General features: G+C 35.9%; 2 protein-coding genes across 2 annotated transcripts in view; one reads left to right on the forward strand and one right to left on the reverse strand.

The window, feature by feature from the left end:
- Positions 1 to 17,999, reverse strand: part of LOC134648339 (integrin beta pat-3-like) — a 47,175-nt gene extending 29,176 nt beyond the window's left edge. The window contains exons 1-2 of the mRNA XM_063502850.1: positions 17,726 to 17,999; positions 144 to 347 (exon numbers count right to left, since the gene is read on the reverse strand). Of these exons, the coding sequence (XP_063358920.1) occupies positions 144 to 347; positions 17,726 to 17,881 (360 nt within the window). The 5' untranslated portion in view covers positions 17,882 to 17,999. The remainder of the gene's footprint in view (positions 1 to 143; positions 348 to 17,725) is intronic.
- Positions 18,000 to 19,238: 1,239 nt separating this feature from the next.
- On the forward strand, positions 19,239 to 22,881 carry LOC134648350 (integrin beta-7-like). Its single transcript, XM_063502866.1, has 5 exons — positions 19,239 to 19,407; positions 20,343 to 20,540; positions 20,956 to 21,257; positions 22,034 to 22,094; positions 22,552 to 22,881. Exons 1-5 carry the CDS (start codon positions 19,252 to 19,254, stop codon positions 22,879 to 22,881), a joined length of 1,047 nt encoding a protein of 348 aa, XP_063358936.1. The 5' UTR covers positions 19,239 to 19,251.
- Positions 22,882 to 23,309: the final 428 nt, after the last annotated feature.

The raw sequence follows: 23,309 nt of genomic DNA on the forward strand, positions 1-23,309 counted from the left end.
CATTTTTTGTATTGGTTTTTAAATATTGGTACAACGCAGCCACTCTTTTTATTGAACGGATATACCATCTAACTTGTTTTGCCCATAATTTCTGAATATCTTATTTTCTGAATATCAGATGTTCAATAAGAATAAAAATGTACCTTTTGCTGAATCCCCTTCACTGGGCGGTATCCGTTAATCTTCAGAGGCGTGACCTTCGCCGAGTTAATTTCAGCCACCTGTTCCAGGTACTCCGGGCTGAACATCAGGCCGTCTCGAGCAATGGTTTCAACGTGAGCTTTTTCCTTGTGGCCCGGACACCACTCGTCTCCTAATGCATTTAACGGGTTTTTGCATTTTTTATCCTGGAACAAAACAGATTACACGTTATTAATTAAATAAAGTATACACGTTATGTGTAATGTTAGTACGAGTATTACAATAGATGTGTCGATATCTACAAGGACTATAAGCCCGTCGTAATCCCTACTACACTCGTTAAAACTATTCATCAATATACCAATGACGTTTCGTTATTTGTAGAATGTAATTAGTAGCCGACAATAGACAAAGACTATAGGCACGAAACTACAGATGTGCAAGTTTCGGAAAGGTTCCTAAAAGTTGGAAATATTCTGGGAAAGTTCAAGAAACAAAAGAAAAAAATAATTTTGGATATGGAAATTTTGATTTGAGTTTCCGAAAATTTTCCCAGTGTTTTTTGGAAGCTTTCCGACGGCACATCAGTAACAAAGACTATCGAGGTACATAGCTATTGCACTAGGTGCCTTCATCATACAAGATACATTTCAAGAATGCTCCGTAAGCTCCACTTCGCTCCTTGTAAGGCACTGGCCGTATGCTAGACGAGTAATTACACAAATCGCCGCGCTAATGAAGCAGAGATTGAAACTGGTTGAAATGGTTACATCCGCGACACGGTTGGCTGGATGTGGCTTAGACGCAATTGACAATCCCTTTGGCAGAATTGAGAGGAGTTGTGTTCATGAATTAAGATACCTAGGTATCTTAAAACAAAACTTGAGCCCGATTCTAATTTAACAACTTGTTACGGTTTTGATACCTATTATTTTGATAAGACCTCGTTGATATTGGTTCATGCAAAATGTAGGGAAAGTCGTGCGTGAGATGCACGCCAACCAAGACGATCATCAAGCGCGTATTATCAAAACCATTTCAAATCATAACAAATCGTTAAATTAGAATCGACCTCCTTGTTTGATTGGTAAATGCATTTTAATCGCCAAAATGTAAATAGGTACCTACTATTTTGTGAATGTTACATAAACACAAAAAATAACACTGGAATAGACCTAAATATTATCCACAAAAGTAGAAGATTTGAATCGAATGGAATTATTTAAATCTTAAAATCGTCCTCTGATGGATACAACTTCGACAACCATATAGGTACCCATTGGTCAGCTTAAATTAAAAGTGAACTATGCACCTACTTAAATTTAAATTTGACAACAAACGTTGAACTGTATTGAAACGAATGTGATTGAAATTCGTGTCCTATGCAGCTGTCGTTTGTCAAAGGCCTCTTCTAGTCTTTTACGTCTTAATTTAGATCTTTGAAATGTCTGGCGCCACGGTGAGCGTAGTCGCGGAATAAAGAGCTCGCTCAAGACGGACATGCCACTTAATGCATTGTGCATAACTGCATATGTGCAAGCTAGAGTTCCATTAAGCTATGATTCACTGTTTGGATTTGATTTTCTCGGCAGATTGCATTTTTATTTAAGATTTTTGATGTAAAACAATGTACATATTTGTACAGTATTTAATTTAGGTCTATGTGAAAATTAATTTAATTATTTATTGGGGTTTACCAATCTAATATTGGCGGAACCCCTGTCAAAAAGTGCGATATTTGTGTACAGTTTTTTTGATGTTTTTGTTTAGTAACACTTGTTGAAATTCTTTGTTATAGAGGCCCAACGGAGCCGACATGTCTTTTTGATAAAGGCTTCTTTTAAATAAGTAGATCATCATCTTCCTCGCGTTGTCCCGGCATTTTTGCCACGGCTCATGGGAGCCTGGGGTCCGCTTGGCAACTAATCCCAGTAATTGGCGTTGGCACTAGTTTTACGAAAGCGACTGCCATCTGACCTTCCAACCCAGAGGGTAAACTAGGCCCGTATCGGGATTAGTCCGGTTTCCTCACGATGTTTTCCTTCACCGAAAAGCGACTGGTAAATATCAAATGATATTTCGTACATAAGTTCCGAAAAACTCATTGGTACGAGCTGGGGTTCTGTTGTGGTGGGTGGACTGTTGATTTTGTTTCCGGTGATCGACTAGGGATTGTCGTTGTCATCTTAGCCTAATATAATTGTTCTGTTATGTATGTAGCTACTATATACACATATAACTAGAGATTACTAGATCTTTCACACATGTTTACGTAAAATATAATTAAGATTTGGTATAATTTGTAAGTAAGATGCACGCGACAATGGTTTTTTTAATCACTACATAGTATAAAACAAAGTCGCTTCCCGCTGTCTGTCTGTCTGTCTGTATGTACGCTTAGATCTTTAAAACTAAAACGGATTTTGATGCGGTTTTTTTAATAGATAGAGTGATTCAAGAGGAAGGTTTATGTATAATTTGTTAACCCGTGCGAAGCCGGTCGCTAGTATTAGATAAGAATAACTTTTACCTTCATTTGGAATCACCTACCCTACCCTACTACGACTACCCGAATGACATGATATGGTCAGCTAAAACATGTACTGAACTCTTTTACTCTACCGTCACACGATACTTGATCGTTCTATAATAACTGGTCCCTTCTTATTTAGTCATTCACACAACACATGATTTATTCATCGGTGTTGACTGTTAATGTGACAAACAAAACCGGTTGTTTGTGTCCACACGGTAGTATGTACAATAGTTACAACGATGACAAGAATGCGATGATTAAAAGTATAATGTTCCATAAACATGAAAATAAATATAATTACAGTAATTTTACGGTATAATGTATTTTTAGTCACTCCCATCGTGAACCGGTCCTCAGCACTATATTATTGCTTGAACATGGAGACCTAGAAAAAATTAAGTGCGAGTAACTAAAATTAGTTTAATATTAAAATGACGAACGACAGTTTAAATTCGGAATAAAATTACCGAAATTAGACTTAGTATTATAATACGTATGTATAGTGCATTTTTGCAATGTATGAAATTAAGTAGGTACCAACCAACATTTAAATGGCGCATGCGCATTGAGAAACTGCAACGTTTTATTATCGAGCAATAATTTCTAAGTACAATTAAAAGGGCAATAAACCTTAGAAGTTCTACGTGGGAGTGCAATAGAAATGTTGACGATTGTACTAGCCTCCCTATTCCGACCGTATCTCGAACTTACAACATTTCTCATCTAGTGCGTTTTGGCTTGCACCCGGTTGAAATGAAAAGGATAGAATGAGTGAAAGGCGTCTGGATCGGTCGGAATAGGCAAATTTGCGTGGGTGGCAGGGCGCGCTAGTCTACCCACAGAGCGGGTGTATCTCGCGTTACGACATCCAAGATAAAACTATCCACAGATAGAAAATTGCAGTTCGTGATAATCGTGATGAAAGACAGCAAAGTAAACTTTTCTTGCATCTGAAATAGAGCAGATTGTAGAGTTGTCTTTAGTTTAGCAAAATTTTCATAGCCGCCATAGACAAGAGTGCTAAGTAGTTATGTCCAACAGCAAAGTGCAGTCGTGTTGCAGTACTTGCATCAGTCGTACCTACGGTAACCGACTAACAATACGATACTGTAAAAAGTCTGCAATGCCTACATTTGCCTGCTGGTTTGGTTCAAATAGTCGCTCTATGACGCCCCTCACGCCTTAATCCAATTGTTAAAACAATATAATTCGTTCTGTTTTTCTTTAATATAGCTACTGTTATACGATACCAATTCGTTTTGCAATAAGCATTGATTACTTGAACATGGGTGTTAGTCAAAATGTAAAACAAAATAAGTAGAAGGGAAGGAACATATAGCTGGTCAACCAAATCTTGTCAGTAAAAAAGGCGCGAAATTCATATTTTCTATGGGACGATATCCCTTCGCGCCCATGGACCTAGAATATTACGGACGGACTGTCACCTAAGACAAACTGTGACACTGCAATGGCGGACGGTTTGAATGTGTGCGTGTAGACGAGTGTTACCATGCAACACAAATTCTCCCCTAATGGTGAAACAATTATTTTTAATATCGTCCTTGTTTTCAAATAAAAAAATTAGGACAGTTTTACGTTAGACAATAAAAAAGGTGTGTACGTATCTGATTTTATAGGTCTTGAAAATGCGCAATATTGCACAATTACTTTGTGCAAACATTATTTTCAATACCTAATGATATTTAGCATCGTAATGAAATCAGTTCGTCATGTTTTTTAATTTATACATTTAACTTGAAACATATCTGGTTTTCAACAAAAAAATTATAATACATAACAAACAAACGTTAATTATCAAACATGCATGTAAGCGTCTAATCTCCTTAGTATCGGGAAATTACCATACCGACCTAGTTTGAAATGCACAATCAATAATTTAACCATTTACCTAAATGATCTCTTAATACATAATGATTTAATAAGAAGGGTATCAATTACCCTACTTTCGGGAAATTACCCTATTCATGTTACTGGTCACACTCCTGTTTTGCAGTTTGATAATTTATAAACAACAAATTATAGTGGTTTTACGTACTAATTGATAAACTTAAGTATGACAAGTTATTCCGTGACTTTTTTTCTTTCGATCGGTACAATTCTAGCAGGATTTAACTACGCATGCCGGCATATTTTATATTTTTCTTCGACATGTTTACTTCAATGACGTTTCGATTCGTCTGACGGCAAACTGGTGGATGTGGGTTGTCAATGTGTGTGTGTCACGCGTAAATACTATGAAACTGGTGGATGTTGAAATCACAGTTTTGTTGTAAGCGAAACTCTGTCCGTAATATTATAGGTTCATGTTCGCGCCTACATTTTTCAAATTTGCCGCCTTTTTCTACTGTCAAGATCTGGTTGACCAAGTATAAATGAAACATTAAAACGTACTTTATGCAGATACCCAGAAGAGATACTTATTTAGTAGCAGGAAAGCGAATGTGGGACGTGAGGAGTCGTCGGCCTACCTTGAGAGTCGAACAGTGGAGCAACGACCGATGCTGATGTTCTCTGTAGTAGTGGTCTACCCTGCCACACAGGCAAAGGGTATAGCCGGGTAAGCATGGCCAAACTGCCCTTAGCGTAAAAAACAATTTCCTTTTACTGGATTATTAACCTATGTATATGTAGTGCTTTCACCAAATATTAAGCCTCAAATGCTTTAGATTTAAAAACAAAATGCAAAAAAAGAAAAATCATTTTTATTTTATTACAGCCAAAGTACTAATCCGATTTCTTTGTAATTTGGGTATGTTGTATATACAATTAAGGTCGCTTTGTGAAAAAATTAATATTGAATTATCTCTTAAAATAATAGTAAAAAATTGAGATGAAAATTTTCAGAAAAATAAAAAAAATATATGCGAGATAGCGACAGTAATCAAATTTACATATTTCATGTAGAATTTAATAATGTTTAACATATATTTTTTTCAAAAATTAAAATCGGGATTAACAGTGTTAAAAACTCGAATTTGTAACATCCCATAATACCTTCTCTTCATACAAAATAACTTGTACGTTATACTAGAAAGTTATATTCCCAACGCAATTTGAATTTATTATTAAAGAAAATATTATTAAATTCTACATAAAATATGTAAATTTGATAACTGTCGCTATCTCGCACGTATTTTTTTATTTTTCTGAAAAGTTTCATCTCAATTTTTTACTATTATTTTAAGAGATAATTCAATATAATTTTTTTCAGAAAGCGACCTTAATTATATATACAACATACACAAATAACAAAGAAATCGGATTAGTACTTTGGCTGTAATAAAATAAAAATGATTATTTTTTCTTTTTGCATTTTTTTTTAATCTGAAGCATTTGAGGCTTAATATTTGGTGAAAGCACTACTTATATATAGGTTAATAATCCAGTAAAAGGAAATTGTTTTTTTCGCTAAGGGCAGTTTGGCCATGCTTACCCGGCTATACCCTTTGCTCTTTGTTAAAACCAGAAATATCGATTTATTTATTTATTTTAACCTTATTGCACAAATAAAGAAAAATGTACACATGGCGGACTTAATGCCAAAAGGCATTCTCTACCCGTCCACCATTGGGTCAAACAGAGACATTCCTAGCGATTTCATTCACCTATCAGCCTCATGGGAAATCCTCATAAATCTGCTTTGAGTTTAGTTGGAATTCCTTGTAAGTACTTAATATGAGATCATCAAACAGTCCCGCGTATGCAGCGCGGCAAGGAAAATGAAATGCTGCATATATTTGTACAGTTCATCAGAACTATGAATACCTAATACAATGTGCTGATCACATCCAGTATATTCGTTATACGTCAGTACACGTAGTAAGCACAAGCAGCATTATGAAAAAATGAAGCAAAATACATCGGTATAAAAAGGCACAGTATAACTGTAGATAAGGCAATTAAGATGTTACATAATTTGCAGCACCAGGCGGAACCAACGAACCTTCGAGATTATAACGCAATTGTAGGGATTCTTTTAACAAGTCGATGACCTGTAAGGAGACTACAGACTTCTAAAATGTGTGACTAACGCAGACAACTATACTCGTATGTGTACATGTAGTGTCTGGCGGAAAAATCGTCGCGATTTTCTTGGCACTACCCCAACGTTGGCAATTTAGTTTAAAAGTTCCTAGTATAATAGAGATGAGTCAACGGTCATGTTTTAAATGGCAAACTAACAGTTCTTTAAATTGTTTCTAATCTCATAGAAATTTTATAAAATATCGCATTTGTAACATCTATTTTATGGTGTAACTTTGGTAATGTATGTATTTATAACCTGAGGCTTGTATGATTTTTTGACTACCTCATTTACTATAGATGTCAGACTAGCAAAATCGCAGTAACCCGCAGTTTGGCCTTTTGACACTACGTGGTGGGGTCATAGAAAAAAAAATACATAGAGTGCTCACTCCATACATCAGTTTTAGTACTAAAAAAACTATTAGCATCTAGCATCGAGTAGCGGAACTATCAGTACTGCTACTTGACAATAGATGTAGCAGTACCTACTGATAGTTCCGCTACTCGATGCTAGATGTAGACACTGAAATTAATAGTCTGAACTGATGTATGGAGTGAGCCCTCTTGTCTTACTATATTTCTCTATGGTGGGGTGGAGAAAAAATACTAAAAATACTTTTGCTTACTTTTGGATTTCGTATCGTAAAAAACTCCAAGTTTTGATCCTCCCTTTTTGAAGTCAGATGAAAAGAACCGTTAAGGTCGTCCTCCCAATCAGATCGGCCGATTGCGTCTGACCCACAAAATGCCAGATAAACGCCCTTTGTGATCTTTATGATTTTTGTAAAGGTACGTGTTGCGCAAACTAGCGAGCACCGAGATGTGTGCGGCGGCGGCGCTAAACGTGTTAATGGGCGAATGGTTCGAAATGCCTTAATTGTATTGATTGATGTGTTACTACTGCATCTGATGTTGCAGCTTTCACGTTGAATTTAAGGCTATGGCCGAATACAACATTAAAAGAAAATATTTCAATTTTTTTTCAATTTCAAAATACTGATTAGTGATTACCTACCAAAATAATCTCAATCCTGGTACCTAACTCCATGTCCCATTATTGTTTCTTTCAGTTTCAATTCATAGGTTGTAAAAGAGGTGGCAAACAATCAAATAACTATATATTTGAAACGCTGCCATTAAAGACGTTTACTCGTAAATATCTTGCCTGCAGTTGCAAATTTATTTTAATTCTTTTTCAAAATGATGCAGTTAACATTATTACTTATGTAATGTTGTTGTAATGATCTTGAATATAGAGCGTGTATACGCGTTTACATTTTTTCGGCATTCCTTACTTTGTACCTCATTAAGCAAATCGTAGGTAAATTTAACCCTTATCTTGGCAAGGCTCAAAATATCCTAAATATAAATATTTTTTTAGTTTTTGGTCACCTATTGAGCATTCTAGACTATAAAAAAATAAGGAAAAAAATCCTAGGTTTTCCAGTTTCGGAAAAGCATATGTATCATATTTGATACAATGCCAATCCCTCAACAAACCAGTTACCTACTTTTTAGAAGAAAAATTTGGATTATAATAAAAATAAAACATATAGTGCAATAGAAATCATCATTTATTGCTTATTAAATGCAATCTAAAGCATCAGATGACTATCAAACCTGTAAAAATCAATTATATCCACGAATACCTTATCACATGGAAGAAAAATTTGAACCCGTAAAATTTCAAAAAACTCGTCAACAAAAAGTAGTCTAAAATAGGAAAAGTAAACAAATACATAAAAGTTAAAAAAAATATTGTTTTTTTACTTAGGGGGCATTTTTTGGCATACACAAAATTTTCCGCGCTACGAGCTACGGCGTAGCAATAATGCTACAGCGTACGAATATACAGTTAAAAAACATCTAGTACTTTTAAAAAATCAAAGTTCAGTAACTAAATAATACGACAACTAATATGACACATTTGAAACATGTTTTGTAACCCCACAAATATAAAAAATATTTAAAAACATGTAAACCTATTTTGATGACAACTTGGCAATGTATTAAATGTAATACAATCCTTTTGACATGTACATTTCTGAGTTCTTGGCAATGTATCACATATAATACATAACAGTTTCATGTAAGATTCTGTGTATTAAATGTTTTAAAATTCGACCGCAATGGAAATATTTATACACTAACAGTTAATACATCAAAATGTAGATTATGGGAAAATACATATTAATCTAAGAAATAAGTGCAAAACTTCCAATACGAAACGAAATTTGTTGTTTCCGCGGCGCCATGTTGATTATTACTAATTAATTTACAATGACACTTGTCTCCATTATTTTTTTCTATAATAAAGGAGGGTAGCTCGACATATTTATGGCATAATTATTTTGTTAGGTAATAAAGTTAACCTGCTAGAATTTTTTAAAGTTCCATGTATCACGGGTGCTACAATGCCAAGATAAGGGTTAAGTAAACTGTAGCAGTCGACTCAAGACAAGGTTTGCGAATTAATTATAACGCGGTGTTTTTGAAGATAAAAACTGACTGGCTGTTCATTTGCGAAATAGATTTGCACTTTACAGTTACGAATGCAGTTTTTTGTGTTTAATTTGACGTGGTTTTTTGTTGACTTAAGAAAATCAATTTAGTTCTTTCGAGAGTTACTTAATTGCATTCAGTATCAATCAAATGCATTTTATCAAAGAAAAAGTTTAGGTAGCTATTGTGGTAGAGAAGCAACAAAATCTGTATAAAATAAATTTCTTGTGGTCGTAAAGGGTAATAAAATTAAGATAAATTGAACAAATGTATTGTTTGATTCTTGTCACTTTTGCGCTTTAAAGAAATAGGATTTTGTTGTCGTTACCAAAATAAGTAAGTCAATTTTAGGACACAATTACACTAACCCGGTCGACTACATCAAACGGATACGTAGACCGGATAAAGTAATTGAGCCATTTCAACTGGGATATATTACGATGATGATATACCCATTGGCGAACATTTGACGCCAAAACAATCTAGTAAGGCCGAATCAAACTGTCACACCGACTCGTATACTTTTTCAGCGACTTGGCCAAGTCTAGCGAAAATTACGTAACAATACTACATTGTAAAAAAAATGAAATCTATAAATGATAAATGAACGTTGCATCAGTTAAATTAAGAACATTATACTAATCTCGAGACTCGTTGTATGGTTGGGTCGATAAAACACATGAGCGTTTCATCGATACAACATCGAGTCTTGAGATTACATACCTACTATTGAACTGAGAGATACTATACAGACATGAGAGTACTTACATGTACTCTTACCATCTTCAATAAACAAACCCTCCCAAACATAATTTTCATTGACAGCTAGAAATATGCCCAATAAAACGATAATTACTATTGTCATCGTTAATTGCCCCCTCGTAAGTTCAGGATAAATGATGCATTAAGAAGGTTAGCAATTAAACTTTACAATCGACCAGCCATCGTCGTGACATTCGCTGACCCTGTTTCATCAACGAAGCCCCAAAGTAATGCTCCCGATCAAAATGCCAATGTCGAAGGTGAAAATAAATGACTTGCAGTCCTGTCACATCGAGTGACATTAATTTCACGGCGTAAATGGGTGGTAATGGGTACATTCACGCTCGTTTACGAAATATGGGTTCGTCATATAGCATCAGATAGCGAATGTCACAGTTTCTGACATTTCTTTTTATTAAAAATCCCATTACGCGTTTACTGATATTGCGTACGATATTGTACGGTTATGGGTGAGCTTTAATTGGTTAGAGGTCCTAATTAAGAGGCGACGCGCAAGCGCAAGAACATTATTTAAAACATGATTGATTACGCGCACTTGGTCGTTACTCACAAGCAAACGGGCCTCATACTAACGAGCGTGTTCTCCGATAACGTATACTTATTACGAATCTGGAACTCAAGATATGCTAGCCACGAGAGCACAGTCGTGTCAAAATGTTTTATGAATAAGTTAGTTGATATCAACGCATAACGCATGCTATAGCGATCATGCAAGTGTTCCAGCGATTACACTTGCTGACATTAAAAATTGTGTAACATTTTAAATATCCCAAACACGAAATTAGGTCGAGTTGTATTTATAATTTCTCGGAATGGTGTGCGCGGATGTTTCCACGTTTGATGTGTACACTTAGATGCACGTTGTGTACGTTTATAGGATGTTAACTGGAAGTCTATACGTAACGATTGCTTTGTTAACTGTTTGGTAAACATTTGCTTTTTTTACAGAAAGACGTGGTGAAATTAACGAACTTTTCGCCTGTTTTTGTTCAAATTTTAGATACGTTACAAATGTTACAATGTGTTCAAAAATGACAACATACTTTAATAATTATATACCTTGTCCCTTTGGCTACCAGCTGAGGAAGCTGTTTCATTATAATTATGGTAAAATTAGCAATGACGGCAGCCTTTTGTTCGTCGTAACGAATGATTCATCTCGATATTTATGAGCAGTATTGACCGGAAGATGTCATTTGAAATTCTAAATTATGCTCTCATACCCGTAGAACAAAAAATATAAAGATTCTTACTTGTTGTATCAGTGAGCGGACTACTGTATATTTAGCAGGTCATAATTACTTAGCGCCACTTTTACCATCCCACTAACCCGGGGTTAACCGGTTAAACCTGGAGTTACCATAGTATAATATGACACTGGGTTAACGGTTTAACCGGTTAACCCCGGGGTAGTTTAGTGGAATGGTGCAAGTGGTTTCAGAGTGATACTATTTTTTTTTCATTTTTTAACTACCGTAAACCGGGGTGACTTTCAAATGCAGGGGCGACTTCGATATTTCAGTTTTTCAGCCGTTACATATTTTTATTTGGATTTTTTAGTAGTAGGTAAACAAGTATGTATAATAATCTAACTTGTTACACGAACAGTTCGAGAAAATAATGAATAATGATAATTTAGTGGCAGTTTTAAAACTATCAAAGTATCCCCAAAATTTCCTAAAGTCACCTCGTTTTACGGTATGTTAAATAGTGGAAATGAATCCAACATTTACGTAAAGTGTATAAACTTCCAGATGGTACCGTAGCCTTTGAATCCTGTCAAATTATAAAAACGTGCGAAAACTCATGACTAAACCAGATTAAATATCCAGAATTCCAGATCAAAAATAGCTAAATAAATATTATTTTATAATCACTAAGAGTACCGTTTCTAATTGATATTTTTTTTGTCATAAATGGGACTTTGGCCCTTGCGTGGTCCACGAGTAAAACGTTACAGTTATTAGGCATTATTAGTAAAATTCCCTAGTGGTATATTTGTACATGCAAAGCTTTTGTTTTATACTCGTATAGTTATCTACAGTTACCCTCCCCTTCGCCGGATATTGGGAAATGGGGTCGCTCAGGAAATTCGAAGGTAGTGACCCTTGGAAACACTTCACCAGATTGGATGACGTCACTAAACTAACTATCTTGTTTATTTCTAATTACTTATTTTCAAAAGTAATTCTAGGCATATGTAGTTTAGTTTGGCATCATGTCTAGTTTTGTTCTTTTGTTGTTTGTTTACTGTGTTCTTTGAATGCCAATTTTATCTTACATGTAAGGTAAAACGCCCTAGGGTTTGATGGCTCCTCTACACGATGGGCCAACGCCGGCCACTCCAAGGGACGCATTTATGCGTTAGAGGGAGCAAGTGATATTGCTATCTCATTCTACCGCATGGCTGCGTCCCTTGGAGGGCCGGCGTTGGCCCATCGTGTAGAGGAGCCATGACAGTCATATCCATACTATAGCTAAAATGAAAAGTGGCAACTAAATGGGACAGTGCCAAGAACTTTCGGAAGTTTACGTTATAAGTACAGAGTGATTTTATTATGTCTGACCATACTCTGAGACGTGTAAGTAATACCGTAAAATTGGGGTGAGTAGGGGCAAAACTGATATTCAAACCTCGATAACATTTTATTTTTACATACCTATGCAAACTGAATGGTGTATATAATAAGTGTTCCGGACGTTTGTATTTTAGTTTTTATTTTATTTTGGGTAGTTCCATTTCATAACTTTGACGATAAACAGGAAATCCCACCTCACCCCGTAGTCTCTCGTATTTGGGGTGATTTTGGAAGATTGTTGGATCGATTTTTTTTATTATGAGTATTACTATAGCTCCATTTTAAATTGGAATACCTACATTATTTTTGTAGCAGTAGCCTTAAAAACTCATCTCACCCCCCTTTCATCCTTTTTCTCCCCATTCATAACCCAACTCTCCCCACGAACCCTACTCACCCTATTTTACGGTTTGATCAGTACTATTATGGAGCCAACCCTGAAAACGCTAAAATCTGCTGTCTCTACATTTCGGCAAATCATAATGTCAATTTCTCTATGGAATAGCAGATTTTTTTTCGATAACAATCTGTGTCGTGTGTCATTGCTTTCGAGAGCTTATTTATTATTTAACCAGCATGTCGTTTCAGTACACTAATTTGAATGTCCGCGTGATGGACAGTCAGGGAAATGCGTTGGCCGTGTCATTGTCTGAGTCGGAATAAGGGCACAGTAATCTGTGCAAAATAATCCGATAAACTATCAACCTTATATACAGAGTTGAAGATTCAAATTATATTGTCAGTTGTAAATCGTGTTTATTTCAAAATAAATTTGGTTACAGGCCGCAGAGGCGTGATAAACTGCGAAACGAAGCTTTCTCTATTAAATTTGTAAAATATTATTCAATCTGTTGTCAATTTTACAGATACTGTGCAAGTTGAGGAAAGTTTCAAACAGTTGGAAGATTTTTCTGAAGTTTCGGGATATTTTCATTTTAGAAAACCAAATTTTCGTTCGCCATACAAAAATATTTATTTACTTTATTGCACATATCATACAAATAATGTTCACATGGAGGACTTCATGCCTAATGGGCGTAATGGCATTCTCTACCAGTCAACCATCATATACGAGTATCATAAAAAATGAGAAGTTTCAGATTTTTTTTAAATGTGGAAATTCGCAATTTTGGAAAATTTCCAACGGCACAACAGTTGTCATTTTACCCTTTCTAATTCTATCTAACTTTCAAAAATCATATTTATAATTAGGATTACTTAGGATACTTGATTTTCGAAATTATGCTAATACATAACCATATAATATTAGTCATACAGTCATTTGCTATTGTTTAAACAAGTTGAATTTGCATAATTCTCTCAGTTCATGTACCTATAATATGTAATATGACTCATGCCAAACATCCAATTTGTTCATCGTGCTATAATGTACGTCATTTGAACAAGGTGTTGTTTCGTATGACCGATAAAAAACAAGTACCGTATACGAGTGGCATTCAAACTCTTAGAAATCTGATCGTGACTTAATAAGATTTTTATAGTCTAACTAAATGCTGCTCAATGTCAGTAATACGAGTTTTTGGGATTTTTAGCCGACTATAGATGGCAGAGTAATGTTTTTAAACTGTAGATACATATAATTAAGTAGGTATAGATACGGTACGCTACAGGTAGCCTTTAGTTTAAATTAGACTCGTGGGAAGAACCGATTGGTACAATTAATACAAACTAAATAAAAAATTCACGTAATCAGTTATATTTCCTAAAAACGCTACTACAACCTATCTAAACTTAATAAGCAGTAGAATAGGTACATAGGTAGGTATATATTCCTACATTTGACCCAGTCAATGGTCGAGTTGAGTAATAATTTGACCAATTAGCGAGAGCTTGACGGCTGGTCAAGTTCATTCATAAACGCTCTGCCCTACTAAACATTGTTGGGCCGAGTTCTTTCTGCAAATATTTTTTCAGTGACAAAGTGTGGCAGTACCACAATAAAAGTCAAATGCCTAAATATGAATCCCACCAAAAACACTTTCATGTAAAATGTTGCCAAGACGAAACCATAAGGCTCGCACTGACAAAAAGTTATCAGATCTCTCGTAGAGCCAAGCTTCTAACTCTACAAGCCCTAACTTCACAAACTCTACACCTTAGTCAAAATATGTGGCTTGACCGATTCGCTATTGTCACATGGACGTAAGGTGAAAAATGTATTCACTGTTCATTATTTTTTATAATACAATAGTTCTTGGAGTAACGAAACGCTTCGCTTTGCTCGTCTTGGCGGGGGCACTACCGTGCCCCCAGATTCCACTCTGTTTTTACTTTAAAAGCGGTGCAGACTTAACTTATAGTATTTTCAATCAATCTTTGGGTAATATGGCTCCATCGATACTGTCGATGATTTCGCCAACGTCAAAGTGGATCCCACGTGGGATCTGGGGGCACGGTAGTGCCCCCGCCAAGACGAGCAAAGCGAAGCGCAAGGGCACTACCTACCTTTTCTCGAAGCGCTTCGTCGTTTTTTTGAACCCTCATAACTTGGGTTTGAATTATATCAGATAAACAAAACTCTCGGGATATGATGTCAATAGTAAACTTATTAAGCATAAAAAATTTCAATTGCATAACTCTTATACTTTAGATTTTATTCATGTCTAAAAAACCCCAATTTCGTCACTGACTCACTCACTCACTGTTGATCATCAAAACCTCTAGGGTACTTCCTGATGTCCTAGGAAGCTGAAATTTGGTATGTAAGATAGTATTAGTCCACAAATAACAAAAAAATTCAAAAAAATGAAATTTGTAGCCCCTAAGGGGGTGAAAAGGGGGGTGGAATTATGTATGGGAAATCAATAACCGCTGAACCCATTTCGTTGAAATTTGGTATGTAGATAGTTATTGTTATGGGGAAGGATATAGAATAAGTTTTCAACCCCAAAATCACCCTGTAAGGGTGAAAAGGGGTGGAAATAGGCATTAGGGGAAAAAGGGGGTTGAAGTTTGTATGGGGAATCCGGTAAAAAGCAGATTGTATAAAAGATGCCCCCAGGTACGTATTTGAGGATTTTTAGTAGTAAATCACCCGCAACCCTTTAAATTAGGAGACGGAAGATTGTCATAAGCAACTTACAAAAAGATGTGAAATCCCACCAAAAACATTTTCATGTAAAATGTTGCCAAGACGAAACCATAAGGCTCGCACTGACAAAAAGTTATCAGATCTCTTGTAGAGCCAAGCTTCTAACTCTACAAGCCCTAACTTCACAGACTCTACACCTTAGTCAAAATATGTGGCTTGGCCGTTTCGTTACCACAAGAATTATTTTATAATAAAAAAAAATGAATAGTAAATACATTTTTCACCTCACGCCCATGTGACGAAACGGTCAAGCCACATATTTTGACTAAGGTGTAGAGTCTGAAGTTAGGGTTTGTAGAGTTAGAAGCTTGGCTCTACAAGAGATCTGATAACTTTTTGTCAGTGCGAGCCTTATGGTTTCGTCTTGGCAACATTTTACATGAAAATGTTTTTGGTGGGATCGAATTAATATTATTTGTAATAAAATTCAGCCAGTGTACGGTATAAAAGTATAAAATTATGGCCTCTAGGGCTCTAGCCAGCCACGGTTAGAGGTAGAAATACCAAAATAAATGCTCTAGAGCACGACGTTGTTCGGTAGTCTGATGGTTCTCAGTTCTTGTAAGGCGATAGCTAGACTTTACAAGAACCCGCGTGGGCTACCCGGCGTTGACGCCAGAATGGTGGTTATACGCGTTTCATGATTATTTTTTCATTATCTGCACACTTCCACATTAGTTTACTGCATAATACGCTATCAATATTACACTTTAAACAATATTAATAAGCAAAAACAAAGAAATTAATCACGAGGCTATGTTACCAAAATGGCGGTCGACGAATAACCCCTTATAGTATTTTAAAACATCATGGGTACGGTGTCAGATGTCATCTCAGTACAATGTTGCCAGATTTTGCGTTTTAAGACTTTTAAGGTTGTATGTTGTAAAATGTACAAAAGTAAGAGGTTTTGGACATCACACGCGGTTCCCGGTGTAGGTTGCGACGGGGGCGTACTCCTCTTTTATGCAAGCAGGTCGATAATTTTGATCGCCACTTTCTTCCCAATAATTCTATGGGTAGCTTGCTCAACTCTCGCAAAGTGCCCCTTTCCCAGCACTTTCCCTGTCATGAGGTAATTCCCCACACTGTACACATATATGGCCCTTATTCCTCGTCATGGGTTTCATATTTTTATTTTATCTCACTTTCTACTCATAATTTAAGCGAACAATCTAAGCACTAATGTACTAACTAAACGATTATCTAAAAGTAAACGAAAATATTGTCTCTATTATGTACATATTATGTATAACAATTACCTATACTGTGACAGATACTTTAGAACGCGGACTGAGAGATATATGTATAGCTGGTCAAGCAGATCTTGTCAGTAGAAAAAGGCGGCAAATTTGAAAAATGTAGGCGCGAAGGGATATCGTCCCATAGAAAATTTGATTTCGCTTTTTTTACTGACAAGATTTGCTTGACCAGCTATAGTTTGTCAAAGGACTGTCTCATTTCAAACATATACAGAGATAATCATACTATCTTTGTCTTACACTAGTACTATCACCCAAAAGAAAAGGATGAGTATAGTTTTTTTTGTTTTTATTTACTGACAAATTGGTTTGACCAACTATACCTAATATAGTTGGTCAAACCAACAGTGTTTGAACAGGATGGCTTTTGGAGAGTTGTTTCATCCGCTACTATTGATGCTAACTATACATGCTGCTGCGCAATCTAAATGTCACCTTTATGTGGTTTTCGTATTTTAAGAAATAAAGCTTTTTAGCACGCATTACTACCCTCATATTTTTTAAGTAAAGTTATGTGAGGCAATGTTCTGCTTTAAATTTTCCAAGCACACTAAATATGTTTGAGAAAAGAAACATTATTAGATACTCTAACCTAATGCCAATAGGCAGGGATCTGAACCTTTTTTCATACCATAATTAGGTACAGTTAGTAAATGACACAAACTTTAGACTGACGTGAAAAACTTTTGAAGAAGATTATATTTACTGCTTTGATAACATTTTCTTTTAAGTATTTGCTTAAATGGTACACATTTTTACCCACCTCTTTAGGATCCGAACACCATATCCCACCACATCTGATACACTCATCGCAAGTTGTTTTTTCTACGCTAAAAACGTTGTGGCACTCCAGTGCACAACCGAAATGAATCATAAACACTAACACCAGAAAACACCGTAAACCCATTTTTATAGTCATTTCAAAAACACTACGAGAAGATCTAAAAGGACCGGTAAAACTTTTTAAATTTCGAACTTGACGCTATTCGAATGTCGGTTAAAGTTCCGCGAGCGTTCGAAATTCGAATGTGGAATCACGCGCGCTCTCGTTCGATGTTACCATCGCACTGACGGTTGTCTGTAAGTTGCATTTCTTGAGTAGCGCGAGAGAGATGAATCATTCTGTATACAACATTATACATACATATACATTATGTATAAGGTGTGCGCGTAATTTCCTTACCATAATCGCCAAATCGGTAGAATTTATTGAAATGTCACGGTAAGGAATGTAGGTAGCTGTGCCATTTAAAGAAAAATGACATTGAACTTGGAAGGTAGATATAGATACAAAATGTTGTTTAACAGTTCTAATCAGTGAGATAGGTAATTAAGTAGGTACCTACTAGGTGATGATGATGATGATGATGATGACGATGATATGGTTACAAAACAGAGGTAAACAACATGTGCCCTTATTGCTAAAGAACGATATATATTACTTCCAGACAACCTTTAGGTGTAAACCTAAGTAAGCCTAGGTAATTACATACTACATAGCATTTTAGTCGCGGCATGGCATCGCTTCATTTCATATTTGTCAGCGTAGATACATAATCGTCCGTGCAATTAGTTACGCACTAACAAATTATGCAGTAAGGTCCATTTAGTACAAAGTCATGGTAATACGGCAGAAATATCTAATACTCTAACTCTAATACGTATTCGTAACGAACACATCTAGGTATTCTAGGTATTATTAGTCCATGGAAAAGTCTATGATCAGAAAATAACGCCTGGTATAAAAATTATAGCATAATTGTATTATAAAGAATCTTGCAGCAGGCAGGCTTCAGATCTCTCTTACTTTTTTTACGTAGTATTAAATTTGATACTAAAAAATCATACCAATAATTTACCCATTTTTGTATTTTTAAGACCTGTAAGTAAGTGGGTATAGTTATAAAATTGAATTAAATATTATAACCACATATGATGGACTCTACGCTTAATAAAATTATAACAGCTATTTTATCTATGTGAAAACATTCACAATTTTTTAGAAAACTTTGTATAAAACAATATTTTGACTGCCGGTATTAATAATAGGTACTCTGGATCAGGTTGTTTTTGCGCCAGAGGAACATTTTCCTCACAATGCGACAAATTTAGCTATGAATGTTATCAGAGTGCAATTTTCCGTCTCTTTCTAATAAGTATGTAAATGCAGGATGGATGATCGCTTTACTTCGGCGTTAAAAGTTATACATTACATTTATTTATAGGTACCGCTCACTGGTAAACACACATATATTTAGCTTATAGGACAAAAAATAATTAATTAAAATAATGGCCATAATAGGTTTTCGATGTATTGTTGGAATATTATTTTTTGTCCAGTGGTTGAGCACACCTGGTTTTGCTCTTGCCTGTAACTTGGCGCAAAAGGAGACGTGTGGTGAGTGCATTAAGTGTGGTGGGATTTGGTGCAAGGATCCTTACGAGGTTTGTATTTATTTTAAAATGTAGAATTGCGGAATTCTCTCAGTATCCATTATGACCTTGTGATAACCGAAGTTCTTATCTTTGCATAAATTAATCACTACATACTACATAGTATAAAAGAAAGTCACTTCCCGCTGTCTGTCCCTATGTATGCTTAGGTCTTTAAAACCACGCAACGGATTTTTTTAAATATATAGAGTGATTCAAGATGAAGGTTTATGTATAATTTGTTAACCCGTGCGGAGCCGGGGCGGGTCGCAAGTTAAAATATATACTTATTATTTTTTGGTAGTCTTACAAAATGTAGCAACAATATATCCTCCGCTTTAAGGTAAGTACTTATATATTCGGCTGGCGATTGCATCAGCGTTAGTGCTACAAAGTAAAAGAAATAATCCTCACATTATTTCTACACTTATTTTGGAGACTAACTACTAAGTACCATCCCATCAGGCTGGCCGGCTTGTTTGCCACCGACGTAGTATTAAAACAACTATATTTCTAATTTTCTACGGATTATGGGAAACGTAGCTCTTAAGCAGTTAGGAACCTATACATTATAATAAATACATAGGTATCTTAAAATTACATCCGGGCACAATAAGTGTTGGCAAATTCAACCAATGACTAGGTATTTAGGTAGTTTTTCCTTACTTAATGTACCTACATAATTACTCGCTTAATGTTATAATTATGTTATTATTTATATTAATTGACTTAATCTGTTAGAATACGACTTTTTAAAGTTTCTATCTAGACATTCTAGACACGTTCAGTCACCCGTTGACCACGAACGCTGTAAAGGGTTCGAAACGTCAGGATGAAGTAATAAATTCAATATACGCGATATAATCCGTTTTAATAGTTTTATTTCATGAGTAACTATCGCGGTAACCGAAGACAATATTAAAGACACGCTTTGTTATTTCTTTCAGACGCGAAAATGTGTACCGTTAACTGGTGGAGGGGACGACTGGTGTCCGAACCACATGGAAACCGCCCACGCGGACCTCAGCTCTCTGGACGGCAAGGTGTTCCGGCCCCAGTATGAGGAGGTCCTGGCTCATATTGACTCGGGGAAAGTTACTACACTGAAAATAAACGGAGATTCTATGGTGAAGAGTAGCAGAAACGTAAGTTTATTACTTTTTCATCAATTGCCGCTAAGCGGGGATGAAATTTTAATGCAGTTGTAGACTCTATTTGCTGCCTAATTCCCAAATAGGTGAAAAAATTAGTATATTTTTGTCGATCTTTTTGTAAACGGACCCTACTCCGCAAAATCGTAAGCTTTTTTTACCGATACGTTATGACTCGGTATATAGCCATAATTTATTTCGGAAAAAAGTGAAACAACATTACAGATACGTACGTACGTATCACTGTACCTGCGTATCTCACCCGTTCTCAAATAAGGACATAAATATTACTTCACAGAGACAGTATTCCTTCACAAAGAAATAAAAACTTCAGTGTGTAGAGCGTTGTCCTAAATCATCAATTTTTTTTAATAGATTGTTGTATTTTAATATTTATTTTTGTCCGCAGGTATATCACAATATTATTAACACGACGCAGACTGACAAATCGAAAGTTCACGTAATGATTCACAAATATCCTACTAAAATTGAAGTGACAACGAAAATTAGCCCAGGCTTCTGCTCACCGTCATCGCAAAAGTTCGAGTATGTGTTCGTGGAAGTCGGCATGGCGGGTGTGGGGGAGAAGGCTCTGCTGAAGTATGTGGTGCCTTGCGGCTGTGGGTGCTCTGAGGAGGTGGAAACCGTGGCTCTGGCTTGTCATGGGTTTGGAAGCCTTATTTGCGGCACGTGCCAGTGTGACGAAGACAGGTAAGATTAAATATAAATACTGTTGGAGAATGATTAAGGGCTCATTTAGACGGCGCGCGAACTCGTATACGATTTTAGTTACATTGCGGACCATTGAGGTTACATCAATTCAGCCGACCGATCAAATGACGCAATGTAATAAAACTCGCATGCAAGTTCTCGCACCGTCTAAATGAGCCCTAAGGGTAAGAGATTGGTTAATCTAAAAATTTCGAATAAGCGTGGGTATGTCTTAAATTAACAAGCCAAGCTTACGATAACATCTAATACTTTATTATTAGTCAAAGTAGAAAATAATAAATATTTTCAACTAGTGACCACGTAGGTATACTGATATTTGACAAATACAACATAGCAAACTAAAGTGTCATTCCATTGAACTTGCTAACTATGTACATAGGTATTTAAACAAACCGCCATATTAAAACTATCAAAAAATATGAATTTACTAGTGACTTTTGTTTACATACATAGTTAGCAAGTTCCATAGAATGACACTTTAGGTGGAGGTTGATCATCATCGGTCATTGTAGAGATCTTTGATGAATACTTAACTGCGAGAATAAGATTTGCTATATAAAGGATGGCTCACGTAAGACCGGGTCGGAGCGCCCGGCGCTTCGTTTTCTATAGAAAGCACTACGATCAGCTGGCATAGAAAATGTCATGTCGGACACCTCGGCCCGGCCCGGGTACGGTCCGGTCTAGCGCGTGAGTCATCTTTAACACTTAAGTTAATAAAGTATGAAAAAACGTTCTGCATTTGTTTTTCACAGACATGGCAAGTTTTGTCAATGCGGTCCGGTGTCTTCGTCATGTGTTGTTGCCTCGCGTACTGTAAGTTCATTTTACTGTTAGTATTTTATGTAGGTAAGCTTAGTTAGAGTGTTTACTCCATAAATGAAAAAATAATAATAAGTAAGTATATATGTATTAATAAACTTTTACCATAACTCCCGAAGATACAGCTTAATAAGTACCTAGTACGTGTACCTATGGGTGAAGTGATGACTTATCTACCTATGTCAGTTTTTGTTCGAGCCGATATGCAGTATATTTCGTCTGTTGTACAAATTCCCTAAAAGATGTCGCTATTCCATATGAAAACTGAGTAACGCTAGTTTATCATAGAACCTATAAAAGAAACTGTAAATATGTGAATGTATGTTTGGTAACGTAGCAACTTGTTCAAACAAAGTGGTCCTTCGAGCCGGATTTAACAGATATTAATTTTTGAAGTTTCTTCTATGCAAAGTTAATATTAATTAAATTTCAACATATTTCATGTTAACAGACACCTAGGTGCTCTGGAAACGGCTACTGTGACGAGTGCGACCAATGCCAGTGCTTCTCCGATAAAAAGGGATCTCAGTATTTCGACCAACAAGATAACTGCAAGGACCTCGGCGCAACCGTCGGCGACTTCCTCGACTGCCAGAAAAACAAACAATTTTGTTTATCCTGTGACCGTAATGTATTCTTCCGCAAATGGAATGAAACTTTGCTGAATGATCTGTATGATGATACTAGAAAATCTTGGGTCGATTTGGGGTCGAAATTGCCGGGATATTTCGGTTGTGTGATTGATTCCATTATTCACGTTATGCGAAAGCCGGAGTGCTAAATTATAGTTGATCCACCAAAGCTGGCATTAATTATAGTTTGTTTTTTTAGCATTAGAAATAAGGTAAACAATCTTGATGTGTCTTTTAATTGAAAAACACATTTTAAAAATAAGTTACGGCAAATATGTAACAATTATGAATCTAATACGATCATTTATATTCTTCTGCTTTCATAAGTAATAGTTTTTGATTTAAAAAAAGCGTTTTTCAATTAAAAGACATGTCAAGATAGCTTACCTTCTTGCAAGTTCTCTCTAATGCTAAAAAAAACGAACTATAGTCACTCCACCAATTATGTCAATCAATATGCCTACACTACACCCTATTAAGTACAGTCAGCAGCAGAACTTGCTATGCGGGGTGTTCAAAATTACCTTGACATGCTCTTATTCTCTTAACAATAAAGTCGCGTCAAGATTATTTTGAA

Source organism: Cydia amplana, chromosome 5 (assembly GCF_948474715.1).
Source record: "Cydia amplana chromosome 5, ilCydAmpl1.1, whole genome shotgun sequence".
NCBI classification, from domain to species: domain Eukaryota; kingdom Metazoa; phylum Arthropoda; class Insecta; order Lepidoptera; family Tortricidae; genus Cydia; species Cydia amplana.